The 19,675-nt window shown below is 38.1% G+C and overlaps 1 protein-coding gene and 1 long non-coding RNA gene across 5 annotated transcripts in view; one reads left to right on the top strand and one right to left on the bottom strand.

The window, feature by feature from the left end:
- SNAP23 (synaptosome associated protein 23) overlaps positions 1-19,675 on the top strand; it is a 42,174-nt gene that overhangs the window by 9,570 nt on the left and 12,929 nt on the right. For 3 of the 4 annotated variants that reach the window (XM_013055452.2, XM_013055453.2, XM_004751199.3), the window contains exons 2-5: positions 14,284-14,387; positions 14,946-14,987; positions 15,401-15,449; positions 16,192-16,309. In XM_013055452.2, the coding sequence (XP_012910906.1) occupies positions 14,331-14,387; positions 14,946-14,987; positions 15,401-15,449; positions 16,192-16,309 (266 nt within the window). In that variant the 5' untranslated portion in view covers positions 14,284-14,330. Of the gene's footprint in view, positions 1-1,487; positions 1,520-14,283; positions 14,388-14,945; positions 14,988-15,400; positions 15,450-16,191; positions 16,310-19,675 lie in introns of those variants that run through there. The other variant, XM_045067957.1, reaches the window with a different exon arrangement.
- On the bottom strand, positions 17,124-18,680 carry LOC123388367. Its single transcript, XR_006602926.1, has 2 exons — positions 18,332-18,680; positions 17,124-17,697 (listed from the first exon to the last, which is right to left on the bottom strand). It is a non-coding gene; the product is annotated as an uncharacterized LOC123388367 (long non-coding RNA).

Below are 19,675 nucleotides of genomic sequence, written 5' to 3' on the forward strand. Positions count from 1 at the left end.
TTATTCAGTCAAATTCCCTGTCATTGGGGATTTAGATTGCTTCATTTTTTAAAATATTTAGATTGCTTCATTTTTTTAATATTATAAATAATACTGAGACCGATATGTGTGTATATATATATATATATTTTTTTTTAAGATTTTATTTATTTATTTGACACAGAGAGAGAGCACAAGAGAGGGGAGGGAAGCAGGCTCCCCGCTGAGCAGAGAGCCCAATGTGGGGCTTGATCCCAGGACTTAAGGCAGAGGCTTAACCCTCTGAGCCACCCAGGTGCCCCTGAGACCAATATATTTTTGTCTGTATCTGTGATTTTCTTCTAGATTTCTGAAAGAAAGCTGGAGTTGGGGCACCTGGGTGCCTCAGTCCTTAAGTATCTGCCTTCAGCTCAGGTCATGATCCCAGGATCCCGGGATCGAGCTTCCTGCTCCTCCCTCTCCCACTTCCCCTGCTTGTGTTCCCCCTCTCACTGTGTCTCTCTCTCTGTCAAATGAATAAATAAAATCTTTAAAAATAAATGAATAAAGAAAAGAAAAAAAAAAAGCTAGAGTAAGAAATAACTTAAAATTTTCTTGTCTATATTACATCATCTCTTGAGAGTTTGGGGATTTTTTTGTTTTGTTTTTAAAGTTTTTTTTATTTGTTTGACAGAGAGCAGGAGAGCACAGGCAAGGGGTGTAGCAGGCAGAGGCAGAGGGAGAGGGAGAAGCAGGCACCCTGCTGAGCCAGGAGTCAGTGGGTGAAAGACAGTTGCTTAACCCACTGAGCCACCAAGGGGCTCCAGAGTTTTGGTTTTTTAAAAATCAGCATTTTACTTTCCTAAACAGTGGTTAAGAAAGCTTTAATTTTATAGGAATGGGAATTGAAATAACCACAGGTGTCCTGGATGCACTATTTCTTGTGTCATTTGGAGCTTGCAACATTTTTTATCTTTTAGAGTTTTTCATTATCAAAGGCTTATAGTTATTGCATAGATTTGCTGTTAATGAAGTTAGAGAGTATTCTGAAACCTATCTATAAAACCAGTGATTGGGTTTTCTTTTCTTTTCTTTTTTTTTTTTTAAAGATTTTTAAAAATTTATTTGACAGAGATCACAAGTAGGCAGAGAGGCAGGCAGAGAGAGGGGAGGAGGAGAAGCAGGCTCCCTGCCAAGCAGAGAGCCCGATGCGGGGCTCGATCCCAGGACCCTGGGATCATGACCTGAGCCAAAGGCAGAGGCTTTAACCCACTGAACCACCCAGGCACCCAGGTTTTCTTTTTTATAAGATTTATTTCTTTAAAAATTTGAAAGTCCTGATCTTTGAATTCTTTTCTTCCCCACAAAATTGATTTATTTGTGAGAGAGAGCCAGCATGTGAGTAACAGGAGGGGCAGAGGGAGAGCATTTTCAAGCAGATCTCCCAAGGAGCCTGGAGCTGCAGGCAGGGCTGGATCACACCCCCAATGAGATCGTGACCTGAGCTGAAACCAAGAGCTGGATGCTCAACTGACAGCGCCACCCAGGCGTCCCAACCAATATATGTTTATAACATTTTGGGAGTGGGGTGAGGAGTTGGGTTAAATAGGTAATGGGGATTAAGGAGTGCATTTGCTGTGATGAGCACGTGGTGAGGTATTGAATCACTGTGTTGTACACCTGAAACTACTATAACACTGTATGTTAGCTAACTGGAATTAAAATCTTTAAAAAAAAAAAAAAGTCCTTTTAAAGAAAATTTAGAAAATACATTATTGTATAAGACAAAAATCATCTGTAAATTTTTAAAAAATATTTTCAGTCCATCTCATTTAAGCTGGGTAGATATTTACATTTTTGGAATTTAGTTTTTAAACCGTACATATTTTTTAATGTGGCATTAAGATTTATTGATAGAAAATAGTAGTGTATAACCTGTATAATGATCATTTTAAGTCTCCAAAAACAGCTCAGCATTTTCAGATACATGTTAGTGTATCTGACCTTGATGTTCCCTTATTTAGGTTTCAGTTTCTCTTGCATTAGTTATTAATAATAGCCAGAAGTGCCAGTTAAAAACATTTTTTTTCTCTCATTGCAAGAAAGAAAATTGGACTCTTTCATTTTTAAAGATATGGAATGGCATGTTTTCAGAATTCCAAACACAGACTATGCTTGAATCTTTTTTTTTTTTTTTTTTAAGATTTTATTTATTTGACAGAGATCACAAGTAGGCAGAGAGGCAGACAGAGAGGAGGAAACAGGCTCCCCAGTGAGTACAGGGCCCAACGAGGGGCTCGATCCCAGGACCCTAGGATCACAACCCAAGTTGAAGGCAGAGGCTTTAACCCACTGAGCCACCCAGGCACCCCTGTACTTGAATCTTAATAAAAAAGTACATCACATGTATTTTTTTTTCTTTCCTTTTTTTCTTTCTTTCTTTTACTAACATACAATGTATTATTTGTTTCAGGAGTACAGGTCTATGATTCATCAGTCTTACACAATTCACAGCACTCGCCATAGCACATACCCTCCCCAATGTCCATCACCCAGCCACCCCGTCCTCCCACCCACCTCCCCTCCAGCAACCCTCAGTTTGTTTCCTAAGATTAAGAGTCTCTTACAGTTTGTTTCCCTCTCTAGTTTCATACTGTTTCATTTTTTCCCTCCCTTCCCCTATGATCTTCTGTCTAGTTTCTCAAATTCCTCATATCAGTAGATCATATGATAATTGTCTTTCGCTGATTGGCTTTTTTGCTTAACAAAATAGCATCTATTTCAATCTACATCATTGCAAATGGCAAGATGATGTGTTTTTTTGTTTTGTTTTGTTTTTTGTTTTTTGTTTTTAATATTTTATTTATTTGTCACAGAGAGAAAAATCACAAGTAGGCAGAGAGGCAGGCAGAGAGAGGGGAGAAAGCAGGTTCCCTGTGGAGCAAAGAGCCCAACGTGGGGCTCGATCCTAGGACCCTGGGATCATGACCTGAGCTGAAGGCAGAGGCTTTAACCCACTGAGCCACCCTGGTGTCCCAAGATGATGTGTTTTTAATGGCTGCATAGTATTCCATTGTGCGTATGTGCGTGTGTGTGTGTGTGTGTGTGTACATACCACATCTTCTTTATCCATTCATCTGTTGATGGTCATCTAGGCTCTTTCCATAGTTTGGCTATTGTGGACATTGCTGCTATGAACATTCGGGTGCATGTGCCCCTTTGGATCACACATCAGGTGTATTAATATGGTTGTTCTGTCCTGTTTTCCAACCACCATTGTTCTTTTTCTTTTTTTTTTTTTAAAGATTTTATTTATTTCACAGAGAGAGAGAGATCACAAGTAGGCAGAGAGACAGGCAGAGAGAGAGAGGAGGAAGCAGTCTCCCTGCTGAGCAGAGAGCCCGATGCAGGGCTCGATCCCAGGACCCTGGGATCATGACCTGAGCCAAAGGCAGAGGCTTTAACCCACTGAGCCACCCAGGCACCCTCCATTTTTCTTTTTCAAGAAGAAGGGACATTTCAGTGGTGCGTACTCTATAGCTACTATCATTTATTTTAACTAAATGGGATTTTGTTGCAGAAAATTGTTGGGCATGAGAAAACCTACAAAATTAATGTTTTCCTTTTACCTTCCTTTTCATTCTTACTCATACTGTTTTCTTTTCCTTAACTGTTCTCTCTTTTCAAATATTCTTTCTCCATCCTTAAGTCATTTTTTCCATTTTTAGAAATTGAGACATAATTCACATAATGTAAAGTTTGCCATTACAGTATACAACTTAGTGGCTCTTGGTATATTCATAATGCTCTGCAACAATGACTACTGATTCCAGAACATTTCCATCACCTCCAAAACAAACCCTATATCTGTTGGTCAGCAGTCCTGTTCTGTCTTTCCCCCATCCTCTGGCAATAACTAATCTACTTTTAAATAGGGTTTACCTATTCTGGACATTTCCAATAAATGACATACAGTATGAGGTCTTTTGTATCCAGTTTAATTAGATTAATGCTTTCTAGTCTCATACATGTTGTAGCATGTAACATTCCCTTTTATGGCTGAATGATAATCCATTGTATGGACATTTGGGCATTTGGGCGTTTGGGTGTTTTCTGCTTTTTGGTTGTTAGCAATAATGCTGCTTTAAACATTTGTGTACAGGTTTTTATGTGGACATGTGTTTTCATTTGTCTCTAATGTACATAGAAATGTAATTGCTGGGTGACATGTAATTCAATGCTTAATCTGTTGAAGCCTAAGTTCTTGTCCTGCATTGTTAAATGGTATGTTTTTCCTCCATTAGGTACCAGAATTATAACAGGGATAGAATATCATCCGTTAGTACCTGGCTATACATTAAAAAAACAAAACAAAACAACTTTCACCTAAAACAGTGGTTTTCAACATTGGCTGCTCATTGGAGTCATCTGGGAATGTTTAAAATCAACTGGCACTAACCCCCATAGTTTTTTATTTAATTAGTCTGGGGTGCAGCTTGGCCTCCAGGTGATTATGTGTAGCCAAGACTGGGAACCACTGTTCTAACTCTAACTGGAGTTAGACTTGCTACTTGAAAAGGGGAAGGCAAGGACTTCATATATATACTTTTCTTGGCAAAACTGCTACGCATTTGAATGACTTGATATTGTGTCTCTCTATTCTTCTCTTTTTAATGTGTGTAATAGTGATTGAAAGCACATACTCTGTATCGGTCTACCTACACTGGAACCTGGCTCTACTATATGACCTTGCAAAAGTTGCTTAACCTCACTGTTCCTTAGTTCCTACATCTGTAAAATGTGGAATTAAATAGTATTTGCTATGGTCTGAATGTTTCTTGAAATCCTAATTCCTGGTGTGATGGTATTAAGTGGAACCTTTGGAAGGTGCTTAAACCCTGAAGGTGGAGTCCTCATGGATGGAGTTAGCGCCTTATAAAACAGGCTCCAGGGGCCCCTGGGTGTCTCAGTCAGGTAAGGGTCTGCATTTGGCTCAGGTCATGATCCCACCCCACATCAGGCTTGTTGCTCAGTGGGGAGCCTGCTTCTCCCTCTCCCACCCCCCTGGTGCTTATGCTCCCTCTCTCACTCACTGTCTGTCCAATAAATAAATAAAATTTTAAAAGGGGGGTGAGAACTCCCTAGTCCCTTCCACCATATAAGGCATCAGTTTTGTACCAGAAAGAGGGCCATGATGACAACGTGACCAATGCAGGCACCTTGAGCTCAGACTTCTGCCTCCAGAACTGTAACAAATACATTTCTGTTGTTAATAAACTACCAACTCTATATTTATTGCTTAACCTCACTGGAGGTTAGCAGCTGGATAGACTAAGAGAGTGTTTTAAGGTTTAAATGAATGAGTGTGTGTGTGTATGTGTGCGCATGTGTATTTTTTAATTTCTTAGAAAAGTGTCTTGCATGGGGGTGCCTGGGTGACTCAGTTGCTTAAGTGTCCAACTCTTGATTTTAGATCAGGTCATTATCTCAGGGTTGTGAGATCGAGCCCTGCTTTGGACTCTGTGTGGGTGTGAAGCCTGTTAAGATTCTCTCCATCTCCATCTGCTCCCCACCCCATCCGCATCCCTGTGCTCACACTCTCTCTCTCAAAGAAATAAACAAAATCTCTAAAAAAAAAAAAAAAAAAAAAGTGCTTTGTGCATGTATAGTGCTTTGTAAGTGTTAACTTGTAATTGTTACTGTGATTCTTCTCAGTCCTTTACTCACTATCTAGACTTACAAAATGGTGAGTAATGACTATTAAAAAGTTACATGACTTTTTTAAAAAGATTTTTATTTATTTATTTGACAAAGAGAGCGCAAGAGCACAAGCAGAGGGAGTAGTAGCAGAGGGAGAGGGAGAAGCAGGCTCCCAACTGATCAGGGAGCTTGATGTGGAACTCGATCCCAGGACTCTGGGATCATGACCTGAGCCTAAGGCCACCACTTAACTGACTGAGCCACTCAGGTGTCCCTAAAATGTTACTTGCCCTTTTATTGATTTGCTTGTTTGTTCGTTTATTTAAAAGATTTTATTTATTTATTGGACAAAGAGAGAGAGAGAGATCACAAGTAGGCAGAGCAGCAGGCAGAGGGAGGGGGAAGCAGGCTCCCTGCTGAACAGATAGCCCGACGCAAGGCTCAATCCCAGGACCCTGAGATCATGACCAGAGCAGGCAGAGGCTTAACCCACTGAGCCACCTCGGCACCCCAGTTACTTGCCATTTTAAAGAACTGTCCTATATGTTGAATTCTTGCATAAGAAAAAAGTTGAGAAAGTAGCATGATGACACTTTCCTGTATTATTCACCAGCTTCATCAGTCATGGCCAATCTTGTTTCCTCTGTACTCCCACCCATTTACCCACCTTTGAATTATTTTAAAGCACGTCCTACAGGTTACCTTTTAAATACCTTCTAATTTCATGTGTTTTCTTTGAATCCCTGAGGAGGGCGATGATTGGTAGGAGGCTTGAGAAAGAGAATACACTGAAGGTGAGGGGCCATGACAGGAGATTGCTTATATTCCGGAATGAAGTTGTAAAGTCTTTATTCCAGCTAAGTTCTCTGCTTCAGTGTGGGGCCCTCTTTTATCTACCTCTTAGTATTTTGCTGTGGAAGTACTAAAGACTTATTCAGAACTCATTAGAACCCATTTCTGTCACCTGATGTGAATGAAATATGGTTCCCAGCCGAACTTTAGCAAGGGCCTTTGCTCTAGCCATCTGTTAGCAGAACATTTAGGACAAATTGTTCTGTATTATTTCCATACCTTTGTGCTTTGGAATGGTGATCATCTGTTAATGAATAAATATGTTTCTGCAAACTTACATTTACTTTGAATATATGCCAACAGAAGATTTCTCTCAAGAGAGGCTAAGAATTCATAATTGTGCTTATGAAATGGGGTTGAAAATTAATTCCTTGTCTTTGTTTTCTCCAGTCTTATAAATCTGCTTTCTTTTTGTCATAAGCTATCATATATTATTTATATTTAATTTAATTTATTATTATTTTTATATATTTATTTATAAATTTACATATTTATAAATATATTTATAAATATATTATTATATATTTATATATTTATTTTATTATTTATATTTAATTTATATATATATTTAAAAGATTTTATTTATTTGTTTGATAGGCAGAGAGAGGACACAGTAGGCAGATAGGCAGGCAGAGAGAGAGGGGGAAGCAGGCTCCTTGCCAAGCAGAGAGTCTGATGCAGACCTCCATCCCAGGACCCCAAGACCATGACCCAAGCCGAAAGCAGAGGCCCAACCCACTGAGCTACCCAGGCGCTCACTATCATATATTTTTAAAGATTTTATTTATTTATTTGAGAGGAAGTGAGAGCAAGGAAGCTAGAGGGAGCATGAGCGGAGGTGGGGGAAGCAAAAGTGGGGGGTGGGCAGGGAGAGAGAGAGAAGCGGACTCCCCACTGAACAAGGAGCCATACCCAGAGCTCAGATTCCAGGATCTGGGATCATGACCTGAGCTGAAGGCAGACATGTGACCAACTGAGCCACCTGGGTGCCCTTAAGCTGTTATATTTTATGATGAAAATAAATGTATGAATTTTAAAAGTAGTATAACTACATTGCAAACTATTTCATAAACTGGGAAAAGAAGAAAAATCACTCTTAATTCTACTACCATAGCTATTGGTTATATTTTAATGATTCCCTCCTAGACTTTTTTCTACCTATATTTTTTATAGCAAGTATTTGATTATTTTTAAGTCTTACTTTGTTTACTTCATATACTGACCGTCATCATTTTGTGTGGTTTTGTGTTTGCTAAGCCTTAGCCAGGAAAAAAAACAAACAACATTTTAGGCATGCAAAGCTATATATATATATATTTGTCTAGATAAGTACCAATCAACCGGAAACTTGGTTTAATTGAAAACTGTTTAGTATCTGCTTGATGTGTACAGACTCATGGCTGGCATGAAAATAGTTCAGGGGTATAGCTCATACAGTATTATCAACTTTAATATTAAAATTTAGCCTTACAGATAGAGGAATTAATATTTAGTAGCATTTACGTTAATGTCACTTACACTTAACATTGTTGTTTTGCTTTTCTTTTGCCTGTTTTTTTCTGCTTCCCTAATAATAAAGTAATGGCTGACTCGAATATTAGCCATGTATCAGGCACTAATAATAAACGCTTTGTATGGATCATCTTTTTTTAATCCTCACAAAAAGGGCCTATTATCTCTATTTTACAAATGTAGAAACTAAATCTTAGTGGGTTTAGCTAACTTGCCTGAGGTCATACAGCTGATACAGAATGGGTCAGAATTTGAATGCTGGAGTTCCTGCTACTCACCACTATGCTAGCCTGCTGTGAACAGAAATTTGCACTTGCTGTCAATACACTGATTACCATGAAAGTCTAACCAAAATATACCAAAGAGAACCACAAATGTTTATCCTACAGTAAACTACATGGTGTAAGTTGTAGAGCAACTTACATTAGGATTAATTTTAAGAAAAGGAGTAAGTCATGAACTAACTTAGTAGAATATTTTAATGCAAAATCTTTGCTTTCCAGTATAAAATGTTTTATAAAATCATTCCTATATTGGTCTAGGCAGGACACTGGTATTGAGGGTGATTTAAAGTGCTGTTTCTTTTATTACTTCCTAACATATCCCCATTTTTATCAGTGAAGACATGGATCTCCTGTTGACTTAGTTCTAAGACTTTTTTCTTTGTATTCCTTCTTCCCAGTAGTATTAGTTTCATTTTTTAAATTTAAATAATTTCAGGTTCTACAAGATACTTTTTTTTTTTTTTGCTTAGTTGCCAAGGAAAGCAATTTCTTTGTTGATTTAAGTAATCACTACACCCAGTGTGGGACTTGAACTCACAACCCTAAGATCTAGAGTCCATTGCTCTACTAACTAAGCCAGCCAGGTGCTCCAGTTCTTCCTTTAATTTAACTAACTGTGACTCTTTTGAAGAGTTCTTATGGTTTTATTATAGAAGACATCTTAGGGGTGCCTGGGTGGCTCAGTCACTTAAGTGTCTGACTCTTGGTTTCAGCTCTGGTCATGATCTCAGGGTTGTGAGATTGAGTCCCACATTGGGATCCACACTCAGCAGAGAGTCTACTTGAGATTCTCGCTCCCTCTCCCTTTGCCCCTACCCCCCAAAATAAATAAATAAATCTTAAAAAAAAAAAAAAAAGAAGGCATCTTAAATTTTGAAATGAACTGTCAGGTAGGGTAGTTAGTATGTTTTCTGATATTCAGCACATCTCATGCTGTTTGTTAAGGGAAGATGGACCCAACAGTTATGGGCCCACCATGCTTACTTTTTTTTTTTTTTTAAGATTTTATTTATTTATTTGACAGAGATCACTAGCAGGCAGAGAGGCAGGCAAAGGGGGAGGGGCAGGCTCCCTGCTAAGCAGAGAGTCCAATGCGGGGCTCGAAGCCAGAACCCTGAGATCATGACCTGAGCTGAAGACAGAGGCTTAACCCACTGAGCCACCCAGGCACCCCATGCATCCAACAGTTGAGACTAGTTCCTAAACCATGAGCTATCTTTGGTTTCAGAATATCCAAACTTGAGTAATGAATCTGCCCTTTACTGATTCAGTCACCTTGGGCAAATTACTTCATTGAGCCTTAGTTTCCCCATCTGTAAACTGGTATAATAAAGATAATGATGGGGGTGCCTGGGTGGCTCAGTAGGTTAAAGCCTCTGCCTTTGGCTCAGGTCATGGTCCCAGGGTCCTGGAATCGAGACCCGCCTCCAGCTCTCTGCTCAGCAGGGAGCCTGCTTCCCTCTCTCTCTCTCTGCCTGCCTCTCTGCCTACTTGTGATCTCTGTCTGTCAGATAAATAAATAAAATCTTTAAAAAAATTTTTTAAATAAAAAGATAAAGATAATGATGTATATAGGTACTTAGTAAGGTATATGACACATAGTAGGTACTCATTGACTATTTCTTCTTCCTACCCCCCCAAAGTTTATAAAAAGAAATTAAGGTAAACAGGGAGTCTTCTAGAAAGCCCAAATGAACCATAGTAAGAAAGATATGTTATAAAAGCATTGGGGAAAATCTTGCAGTTTCCTCTCAAAGGGAGCATATACTATTCTCAAATTAACATAGTATATTAGGTTCTGGGAGCATTGAAAAACTGACACAGATATTTAATTATTAGGTTATATCTAAGAACAGTAAGTTTAATGGGATATTTGTGTCAAACGACATTTTGTTTTCCTTCCCCTCTCCCACCTCTAATTGTCTTTACTACGATATCCTGGATAGCCTTTTCCTGACTTCATAAGAAAAACTTCTGAAGATAATCATAAATATGAGTAAAGCTATACAGCTAATTCTAGGTTGCACCCTGCCTGACTCTTCTGAGCAATTTAGTAAAGGCTAAGAAGAGCCTGGGGAATATTGTTGCTTTGTCCTTTCCCCTTACAATTCTGCTTTGTCTCTTACTCCCATTTACTGTAACCATGTGTTCAACACCCTCAAGAATCCAGAGTAGAGGTCTTAGGCAGCTGTGTCCCAATGTCAGCCTGTCAGACATGTGAGAAGTTTACATAAGTCTGTTTCTTGTCTTATGTGCCATCTGCTGAGGAGAAAAAAAAGGAAGTACTAGGCACCACTTTGAGTTCACCAGTGGGTGTGTCCTTAAAAATGAGCCCATAGCCATACCAGAATTGATTCTTAATATCTACCTCCCAGCTGTATGTATGTATCTTTCTTTCTCTTTCTTGCTCTCTTTCTCTCTTTCTTTCTTTTTCTCTCTTTATCATTAGAACGTAGGACTCTTGGTATCTGCTCATTTAATAGAGGTCAGTTTTATATTCAAGCCTCTCTTTGAACCTATAAGGAGTTTTTGCTCATTTTCACTAGAATGGGAAGATATACTGACCTGTACTTGGCAAGAATCAGGTCCAGGAGTAGAATTATAAAATTATACAATTTGAGAGATCTGAGCATCCTTATGCCCCAAATGTCTTCCTATCCACAGGATACCATATTGGAAAACCTGACTAAGGGTGTCAACTTCCAGGCATTGCTTGATTAGCCTGTATTACTTTTCTCACCACTTTCTCCTCTGTTGGGCATTGAAGAGGTATAGACAACTGGAGCATGCTGGGAAGGGCAGGCTTTGATTAGTGTGTTATTAGGGCTCTGAAAGTAATGGAGAAGCATAAAATTACATGGGGTATTACAGAAAGAAAATGTTTACAGAAATCTGTACTCTGTAACTATGAAAGATTAACAAGAGAAACTAGCATGAACAGATCTGTGATAAATCTTATGCCTCAAATTATTAGCAAAGTAATCAAGCATGTGGTTCTATTAATGCTTCTGTCTATAATGAATGATCAGTTCTTAATTCAAGACGGACCTTTATATCTTGATTTTATATCTTAGTATATGAACCTTCTGCTAGAATTAGAGCTCTACACTGGCAAGCAAGATATGAAATTAAATTTGCAATTTTTGTAATAATGCTTTTTATTATTATTAATGTTAATTAATTTCTACATGAGCATTAATAACTTTAGTCAATGTTCAAAATCTTAATTAAACCTAAAACAGTTAGCTGTGACAGTAGGGTTAATAAATAGACCTCCAAATGCAATGCCTTTTTGCCTTTTTTTTTTTTTTTAAGATTTTATTTATTTAGTTATTTGTCAGAGAGAAGCAGGCTCCCTGCTGAGCCAGGAGCCTGATGTGGGACTCAATCCCAGGACCCAGAGATCATGACATTAGCTGAAGGCAGCAGCTTAACCGATTGAGCCACCCAGGCATTCCTGCAATGCCTTTTTGTACTGAGAATCTAATGTTATCAGTGATGATTCTACTAAAAGTGATGGTTAACTATGGATGCGACTAAAAAGATTTGTGGGTAAATAGCAGGCCATTCCAGATTATACATATGTAATGGCAATTTTTGGTTTGTGTTTCTAGTGGATATTTGCAGGCTTTCTGCTAACAGTACCTATAGCTTTGTTTCCAGGATCCACTTAAGTATTTTGAGAGTACATCTTCTTTTTCTGCTATTTGTTCATTCAGCATATATTTGCTGCAGTACCAACTGTCAGATCCTATTAGATGTTAGAGATAAAAAGATAGAACAAAATCTCTGCATTCCAAGGATTTAGTCTAGTATATTACTAGTTAACTAGGTTCTTGCTGGTCAGTGAATTTACTACATGGCAGGGTTTCTCAACCTCAGCACTTTGACGTTTGGGGCCAGATAATCATTTGTTGTGAAGGGCTGTCCCAAGGAGAATTATAGTATATTTAGCAGCATCTCTGGCCCCTATCTACTAGATGCCAGTAACACTACCCCTCCCCCTCAAACTCATGACTGTCATTGCCAGACCTTCCCTGAAGGCAAGTTTAGAATGTAAACCAGACTTTATCTGTGTCATTGACAAAGAACTTTGGTAAAATTAGTTTTTAAAATGTAATACAAGAAAAAAAAAGGTAATACAAAGCTAGCAAATGTAATGAAAGAAAGCAACCTAGAGTATTACACAGTACTTACTACTCCCTGTGTCTTTTTCAAAGAGGAGTACACAACAGTGGTACTGAATAACACCTTGTAAATGTGTTGTGTTTTAGTTTGAATGTCTGTGAATCTTCTCTGAGTTAGGAGTTACTATGTATAAGAGTATAATTACTTAATTAGTTTCTTAGGGACTTCACTAAAACAGCAAACAGTATTATAATTGGAAACAGAAAATCCTCTATGAAATATTTCATGATTTTTGGGATGCCTGGGTGGCTCAGTGGGTTAAGGTCTCTGCCTTCGGCTCAGGTCGTGACCCCAGGTTCCTGGGGTTCTAGCTCTGCGTCGGGCTCTCTGCTCAGCAGGGAGCCTGCTTCCTCCTCTCTCTCTGCCTGCCTCTCTGGCTACTTGTGATCTCTGTCAAATAAATAAAATCTTTTTTTAAAAATTCATGTTTTTTTCTGAGTTCATTGTCAGCATTACTCTTTTCTTGTTTAGAATGAAAATACTTCATTTTCTCCAGCTTGCACATGTCTGGAATGTTTCCGGTATTCTTCAGGCACACCACTTTGACTTTTGTTACTTTATTAATGGAATACTACGTAACTTAGACATCTTCACCTTACTGCTTTTGTGTGTTCAAATAATGTATAAATACATATAGGCAAATTATTTTTATTAAAAAATAATTATTTTTATTAAAAAATAATTTATTTAGGTGATGGGACTTCAGGAAGCAATGTGACCAAAGAATAGAAATGTATCATAAAAAAAGATAATGTATGAATAGCATTGTACAACCAAGAATTCACTTTATTAATCTCTTAAGGGAGTGCCTGGGTGGCTCAGTGGGTTAAACCTCTGCCTTTGGCTCAGGTCATGATCTCAGAGTCCTGGGATCGAGCCCTTCATAGGGCTCTCTGCTCAGCGGGGAGCCTACTTCCCCTCTCTCTCTGCCTGCCGCTCTACCTACTTGTGATCTCTCTATCAAATAAATAAATAAAATCTTTAAAATGTTTTTTAAGGGGTGCTTGGGTGGCTCAGTGGGTAAAAGCCTCTGCCTTCGGCTCTGGTCGTGATCCCAGGGTCCTGGGAACGAGCCCAACATCGGGCTCTCTGCTCAGCGGGGAGCCTGCTTCTCTCTCTCTCTCTCTCTCTCTCTCTCTCTGCCTGTCACTCTGCTTACTTGTGATCTCTGTCAAATAAATAAAATCTTTTAAAAAATTTAAAAATAAAAACTTTTTTAAAAAAAATTTAATAATCTCTTAAAGCTTGTCTTCTAGTTTGTGCTCCTCAAAGTAGAGAGACCTCTCTTTGAAACAGGACTTCACAAAAAAAAAAAAAAAGAGAGAGAGAGAGAAAAGAAAGAAACAAAAGAAAAGAAACAAAATGATGGGGTGCCTGGGTGGCTCAGTGGGTTAAGCCACTGCCTTCGGCTCAGGTCATGATCTCAGGGTCCTGGGATCGGGCTCTCTGCTCAGCAGGGAGCCTGCTTCCTCCTCTCTCTCTGCCTGCCTCTCTGCCTACTTGTGATCTCTCTCTGTCAAATAAATAAATAAAATCTTAAAAAAAAAAAAAATGAAACAGCACTTCACTAGAGGTCCTGAAACCTGAGTTGAGTTTCAGGTTTACCTCTGGTACTAACTAGCATTTTAACCATCCATTTATCCTTTCCTGGCCTTAATTTCTTCACCTGTGATAGCTAGCTAAAGATATAGATAGGCTTCTTTATTCTGTTTCCCAGATAAGTATCCTGAATTCCATAAATCCACACTCTTTGTTTAAACAAACCCTTTTTGTATCTTTATTCTTACAGAATATCCACATTTCACTTTCCGTGCTTATCAAAAGTTTTAATTCATCATGGATAATCTGTCATCAGAAGAAATTCAGCTGAGAGCCCACCAGGTTACTGATGAGGTAAATGTTATACTTGGAATAAGTAATTCACTTTTCTCAGTGGAAGGTTGAGAGGACCTTCTTAGAAATATCCATGTTGGCCTCCTCCCTGTCCCTTTATGTCCAAGAATCCATTTTCTTCAGAGTGTCATTGCTGGCCCCTTAGTTTTTCAGCTTACCAAAAATTAAACAAGTGAAAGCAGCTTGCATGATTTTCCTTTTTTGTCATTGTTTAACAGTTACTTACAACAAAGATACTCTCAATTTGAGGAATTGGAAACATCTGTGTAATATACCTAGATTTCTGCTTACATTAAACTTTTATGAATGCTGCTAACTTTACCGTAAATTCCACATTTTTTCTTAAGGAGCAACTGGTAGGAAGAAATTAGTAAAATTACAGTGATCAACTTTCTTTTTTATTTGTTTGTTTTTGTTTTAAAGGGGGGAGATATGGCTGAACGGGCAGTATTTAAAAATGGAGCAGCATCATGACTATGTGATCAGATTTTCATTTTTATTTATTTATTTATTTTTGCTACATATTTTAGAATACTAAAAGCCTGTGTTTTTCCCTAGTCTCTGGAAAGTACAAGGAGAATCCTGGGTTTAGCCCTTGAGGTAAGTCATTGTTTAATCATTAAGCAGAAAAATTGTATAAGTGGGATCTTGATAGCACAAGCTGGAATTTTTGTTAGGAGTCAGAAGTATATGGTATCAGTAAGCTTTTATTATTTGAAACTAGCAATTGCTGAACTTGTCAAACAATGAAGTGATGGGCCATTTTTGTTTTTCCCATTGACACTATAGACTATGACAGAGAAGATCAAGTCACCATGAATTTTGACTTAATTATATTGGGGGGGTTAATATGTTAAAGTTTGTTGCTGTGGGGTATTAGCTTTCTCTCTAGCTCTGATCCTCTGAGAACTTGGGTTTCTAAATGATTCTCTCTTTCTATTAGGCCTTATACGTTTTGTTTCTGTTGCTTTTATGTTGTGTTGTATTGCTCTAGCTTTTTTCTCTTCTTTTAGTCTCAGGATGCAGGAATCAAGACTATCACTATGCTGGATGAACAAGGGGGTGAGTTGCAGTCATGGCAGAAACTCTTGATTTTACTTATGACATCAGAAAGCCCTTCCAAATCAGCCATGTCTAAAATTAAGCCTTGGGAGTGCCTTCCCTATGTAAGATAAGAGTGATTCATTTACTTCCTTTTTCTGATTTGAATTGTATCCTGTTTGTTGCCTGTTTGAGGTGGGAGCAACAATACCCAATTATATACCAAGTATTTGTCAGGTGGCAGGACTAACTGTGTGTATTTGTCATTCGTACATTAGATACTGTGATATTCTAGCATCATTTTCAAGTCAAGTTAAGTCCTTAAACAGGTTTAGATACAGGTAAGTTTGGAATCATTCCGTTTGAGTTGGCCCTGAGCAATCTGGCCTAGATTTGATTAGACTTATGATAGCCTTCAGGTTTTGAACTTACTGAGAGAGAGAAATGCTGGGAATCCAGTCTGGTCAGAGTACACCTAAATCAGTTGCAAGGGTGATCTTGAAATATAAGCCTTCACATGCTCCTATTATACAAATTTCTTTAGAGCATATCTTCCCACAATAAGAAGCCAGGTGCCTCAGGATCAGTTTGTGAAAGATTGTTCTCATGTTGCATAGTGTGTAGTACCTTTTGGCACTGATAAAGTCACTGGGATGGATTACTGGTGGATTCAAAGTTGAAGTTTGCTGTTCCATATTAATAGTGTCTTCTCATTGTAACTGTGAATATAACACAAAATGTCACTTCCACCACTTATTCTTAGAACAACTAAACCGCATAGAGGAAGGCATGGACCAAATAAATAAAGACATGAGAGAGGCTGAGAAGACTTTAACGGAACTCAACAAGTGCTGTGGCCTTTGCGTCTGCCCATGTAATAGGTGAGTTGAGAAATCAAGACCTTTTTAAAATGAAAGTGAGAACACGCCACCCTCCCATCCTCCAGGAAGGTCAAAAGTGTGCCTGGGCCTAAATAAGGAATTTTGTTAGATAAATTTAAGCCATTTTTCCTTCAGGCAGAACAAACTTTTCATGTAAATGGGCACATTCACTGAAAACCGTGGCTTGAATTTAGTCAGTCCTTGAATCAAGTCCCAATTTTGTTTTTTAATAGTACATGAAACATAATATAGGAAATAAACATCTGGCTAATACAGAGGAGGATGGAATTAGTGTCTTTTCCTTTCAAACACAGAATATTAACAGAATACGTACTCTGTGGTAGGCACATGAGGAATGGCCAAGGGAGTAAAGGACTTGGATCCTATCTTCAAAAGACCTACCATGTGATGGGATATATGAAGGAGAATAGCAAAAAAGTAGAAAATATATACATCTAGTGCAAAATCATGTGTCAACTGAGGACACAGAACTAATAAAATTTGGTTTGGAAAAATACTACAGGAGAGTGAGGACTTGCATTGGATTCAGTGATTAGAAGGATCTAATCAGATCCACGTTCTAAGGAACGTGGAAGAACTAGGGAAGGCATTTCCTAATATAAACAGAAATTACAGAGGAGTCTGACTTAACTGAGCTGCATGATTCATATAGATGAGAAGTGAAAATTCAGACATACGTAGGTGGACTAAGGGGTAGATAGATTGGAGTGGCGTATATAACTGCCCTAGTTAGGAACCTTTTGTAATCTGGGACTGTGAGGTGAGGCCTTATTAGTGAGATTAGAGAAAAAAGTATAAGTCAAGGGAATTTATTTTAAAGCTACTGATTGTATGTCAAACACAAGAAGGGAAAATCAAAGAGGCCTCTAGTAAAGTAGGAGATGAAAAGTCTTCAAATTTTTTGTGTATAAGTGTTTAAGATTATGACTGACAGAAAGAAATTCATTCTTTTTGGTGACTCCATTTTGAATATTGAAATTCCCTACTTACTCTTTAGTAAACCAAACTCCATATAATTGACAAATACTCAACCAGGAGGAAGTTTGGGCTGAGGCAGTTAACCATTATCTTCCCTTCTGTCTGTTATTAACAAAACAACAATTTTGAACTTTCCCCTTAGTTGAAATGACAACGTCTGGAAATTGAATGACCATCCTTACTGCTGAGAGCATTCATTTGAGAAGAGCTTCATAAACATTAGTACTTGGTCTAGTTGTCTCAGCTGGTATGGTAAACCACAAGTGGGATACAAAGGTTTACATACTCTCAGCATTTTTACTTCTCAAAGAGTTGGGAAAGGAGGAACTTTTGTTATATTGTCATACTTTTAGATAGGTGTTTTCATGTGACAGCATTCTCTGCCATCTCTGCAAGAGAAAATAGAATTAAGTTGCTTATTGGTCAACTTTAGTGTTTGTTTTGAGCATAAAAAATTAAAAATTGATAGTATTCTTCCTACTGTTGTCCATTGGCCTTCTATTCTAAGACAGATCTGCTGGCCTGTTTAGACCTTGGTTGACTCTCTAAAAATGCATATTTAAATAATGACTTTAAATTTAAAAATGAACCTGTCCATCAGGGCGTAGCAGATTACCTTAAGCAAACAAGTTAGAAATGCACAAGTTTTTTTCTTTTTTACCTAAACTCTTAACTATATTTTGCAAACTTGTGCTTTTCTCGTGTGTTTGTGTACCCTTTCAAAAGTGCAGAGGAGAAAAATCAAATGAATTTCCCTGAGATTACATATTAGGAGAAGAGAAAGGCAGAAATCATCCTCCTGAGAACATAGAGCAAAATCACCTCTGAGTCAGGGGTTGATAAACAGGAAAAGCAGTGAATCCTAAGATGGTCTTAGAAAGTAGGAAATAGAACTACAGAAGTATTAACTATTAGTATTACTGTTTCACTTTGAATATCCTAGCCAAGCATAGGCAGGATTTTCTGAGACACTGGTGAGAAAGAAGGTGGAATATGGTCCTGAGGCAGTTTGCAGGCTCTCACCTGAGCACAGAACCCTTTCTCAGTAGGTCCAGAGAATGTACTTCTTAGCAGATGGAATGAAGGGGCTCCTTTAAGAGAATAGTTGTTCCCTGAAGAGAAGAGAGTGATATTCCAGCTTAAAGAAGTCAGATTTTAATTGCCTTCCTTGTGTCTCTCTCCTCTTTATAATATTGACTTTTTGGCCTCTATGATATCCTCGTCCTTAGCTCTGTCTACTATTATTCCTGCCAGTGTCTTGATCTTTCTAATTTTATCTGCTAATCCGGGCTTTAGTTAGCCTTATTGTATAAATAGTTATAACATGAGCTTCTTAAAGGTAGATCATATAAGACTAGTATTGATTCTTTTTTTTTTTTTTTAAAGATTTTATTTATTTATTTGACAGAGAGAAATCACAAGTAGTCGGAGAGGCAGGCAGAGAGAAAGAGAGGGAAGCAGGCTCCCCGCTGAGCAGAGAGCCTGATGTGGGACTTGATCCCAGGACCCCGAGATCATGACCTGAGCCGAAGGCAGCGGCTTAACCCACTGAGCCACCCAGGTGCCCCAAGACTAGTATTGATTCTGGTAGTAATAAAATCCCAGGTCCACAATCTCTTATCTGCCACTTAGAAATCTGAAAATCTCTGAAAACCAAGGAGTTAGGCTTAGGTTTTTTTTCCCTATAATGTGCCTCAACTCATTAATTAGGCCATAAAACAACATGAGTTGAAGCTATTTTTAATCTTTATCCCACTTAGTGTAAATGCTAATTTGTTTCACTACAGAAATACTCATGTATTTATTGATTATGTGGTACTGCTCAAATGTCTCACATCCAAGGGTTTGGATGAGATTTGTGGGCCTGTATGTTAATTTAGGCTTTTATTATTTTGAGCGCTTTCAGTTTAATCCTAACAATAACCTTAATATGAAATAGACTGTTCTTATCACCATTTTACATATGCAGAAACAGAGGCACAAAGAGGTTACACCAGAAATGGAAGAATTGAGATCCAAACCAGGCAGAGTCTCAGCTTTTAACTATATAGCTACATTGCTTGACTTTGGCAGGAAAAGAATGGACCTTTTTGCTGTTGCTGTTAGATGTATTGCTATATAGAAAATGTCTTGAGTAGATTTGTTCTTTGAGATGTTTTTCTGTTCGGTAGTTTTCATTGAAGCCAGCTCAGCAAGTGAAACAGACATGGACATAGCTTTATTTAACAGAACCCTGTATTGAAAGAGAATTTTAACTTTAGCTAATTCTTTTTAAAGGACTACCAGAATTTAAACAGACTACCAGGATTAAACTTTACAATTGTGAGTTGGTGTCATCATCTTTGATGGTAACTTTGATAAGTTGTC

The sequence above is a fragment of the Mustela putorius genome, unplaced genomic scaffold (genome assembly GCF_011764305.1).
Source record: "Mustela putorius furo isolate JIRA1106 unplaced genomic scaffold, ASM1176430v1.1 tig00003898_pilon_pilon_pilon, whole genome shotgun sequence".
Taxonomy (NCBI): domain Eukaryota; kingdom Metazoa; phylum Chordata; class Mammalia; order Carnivora; family Mustelidae; genus Mustela; species Mustela putorius.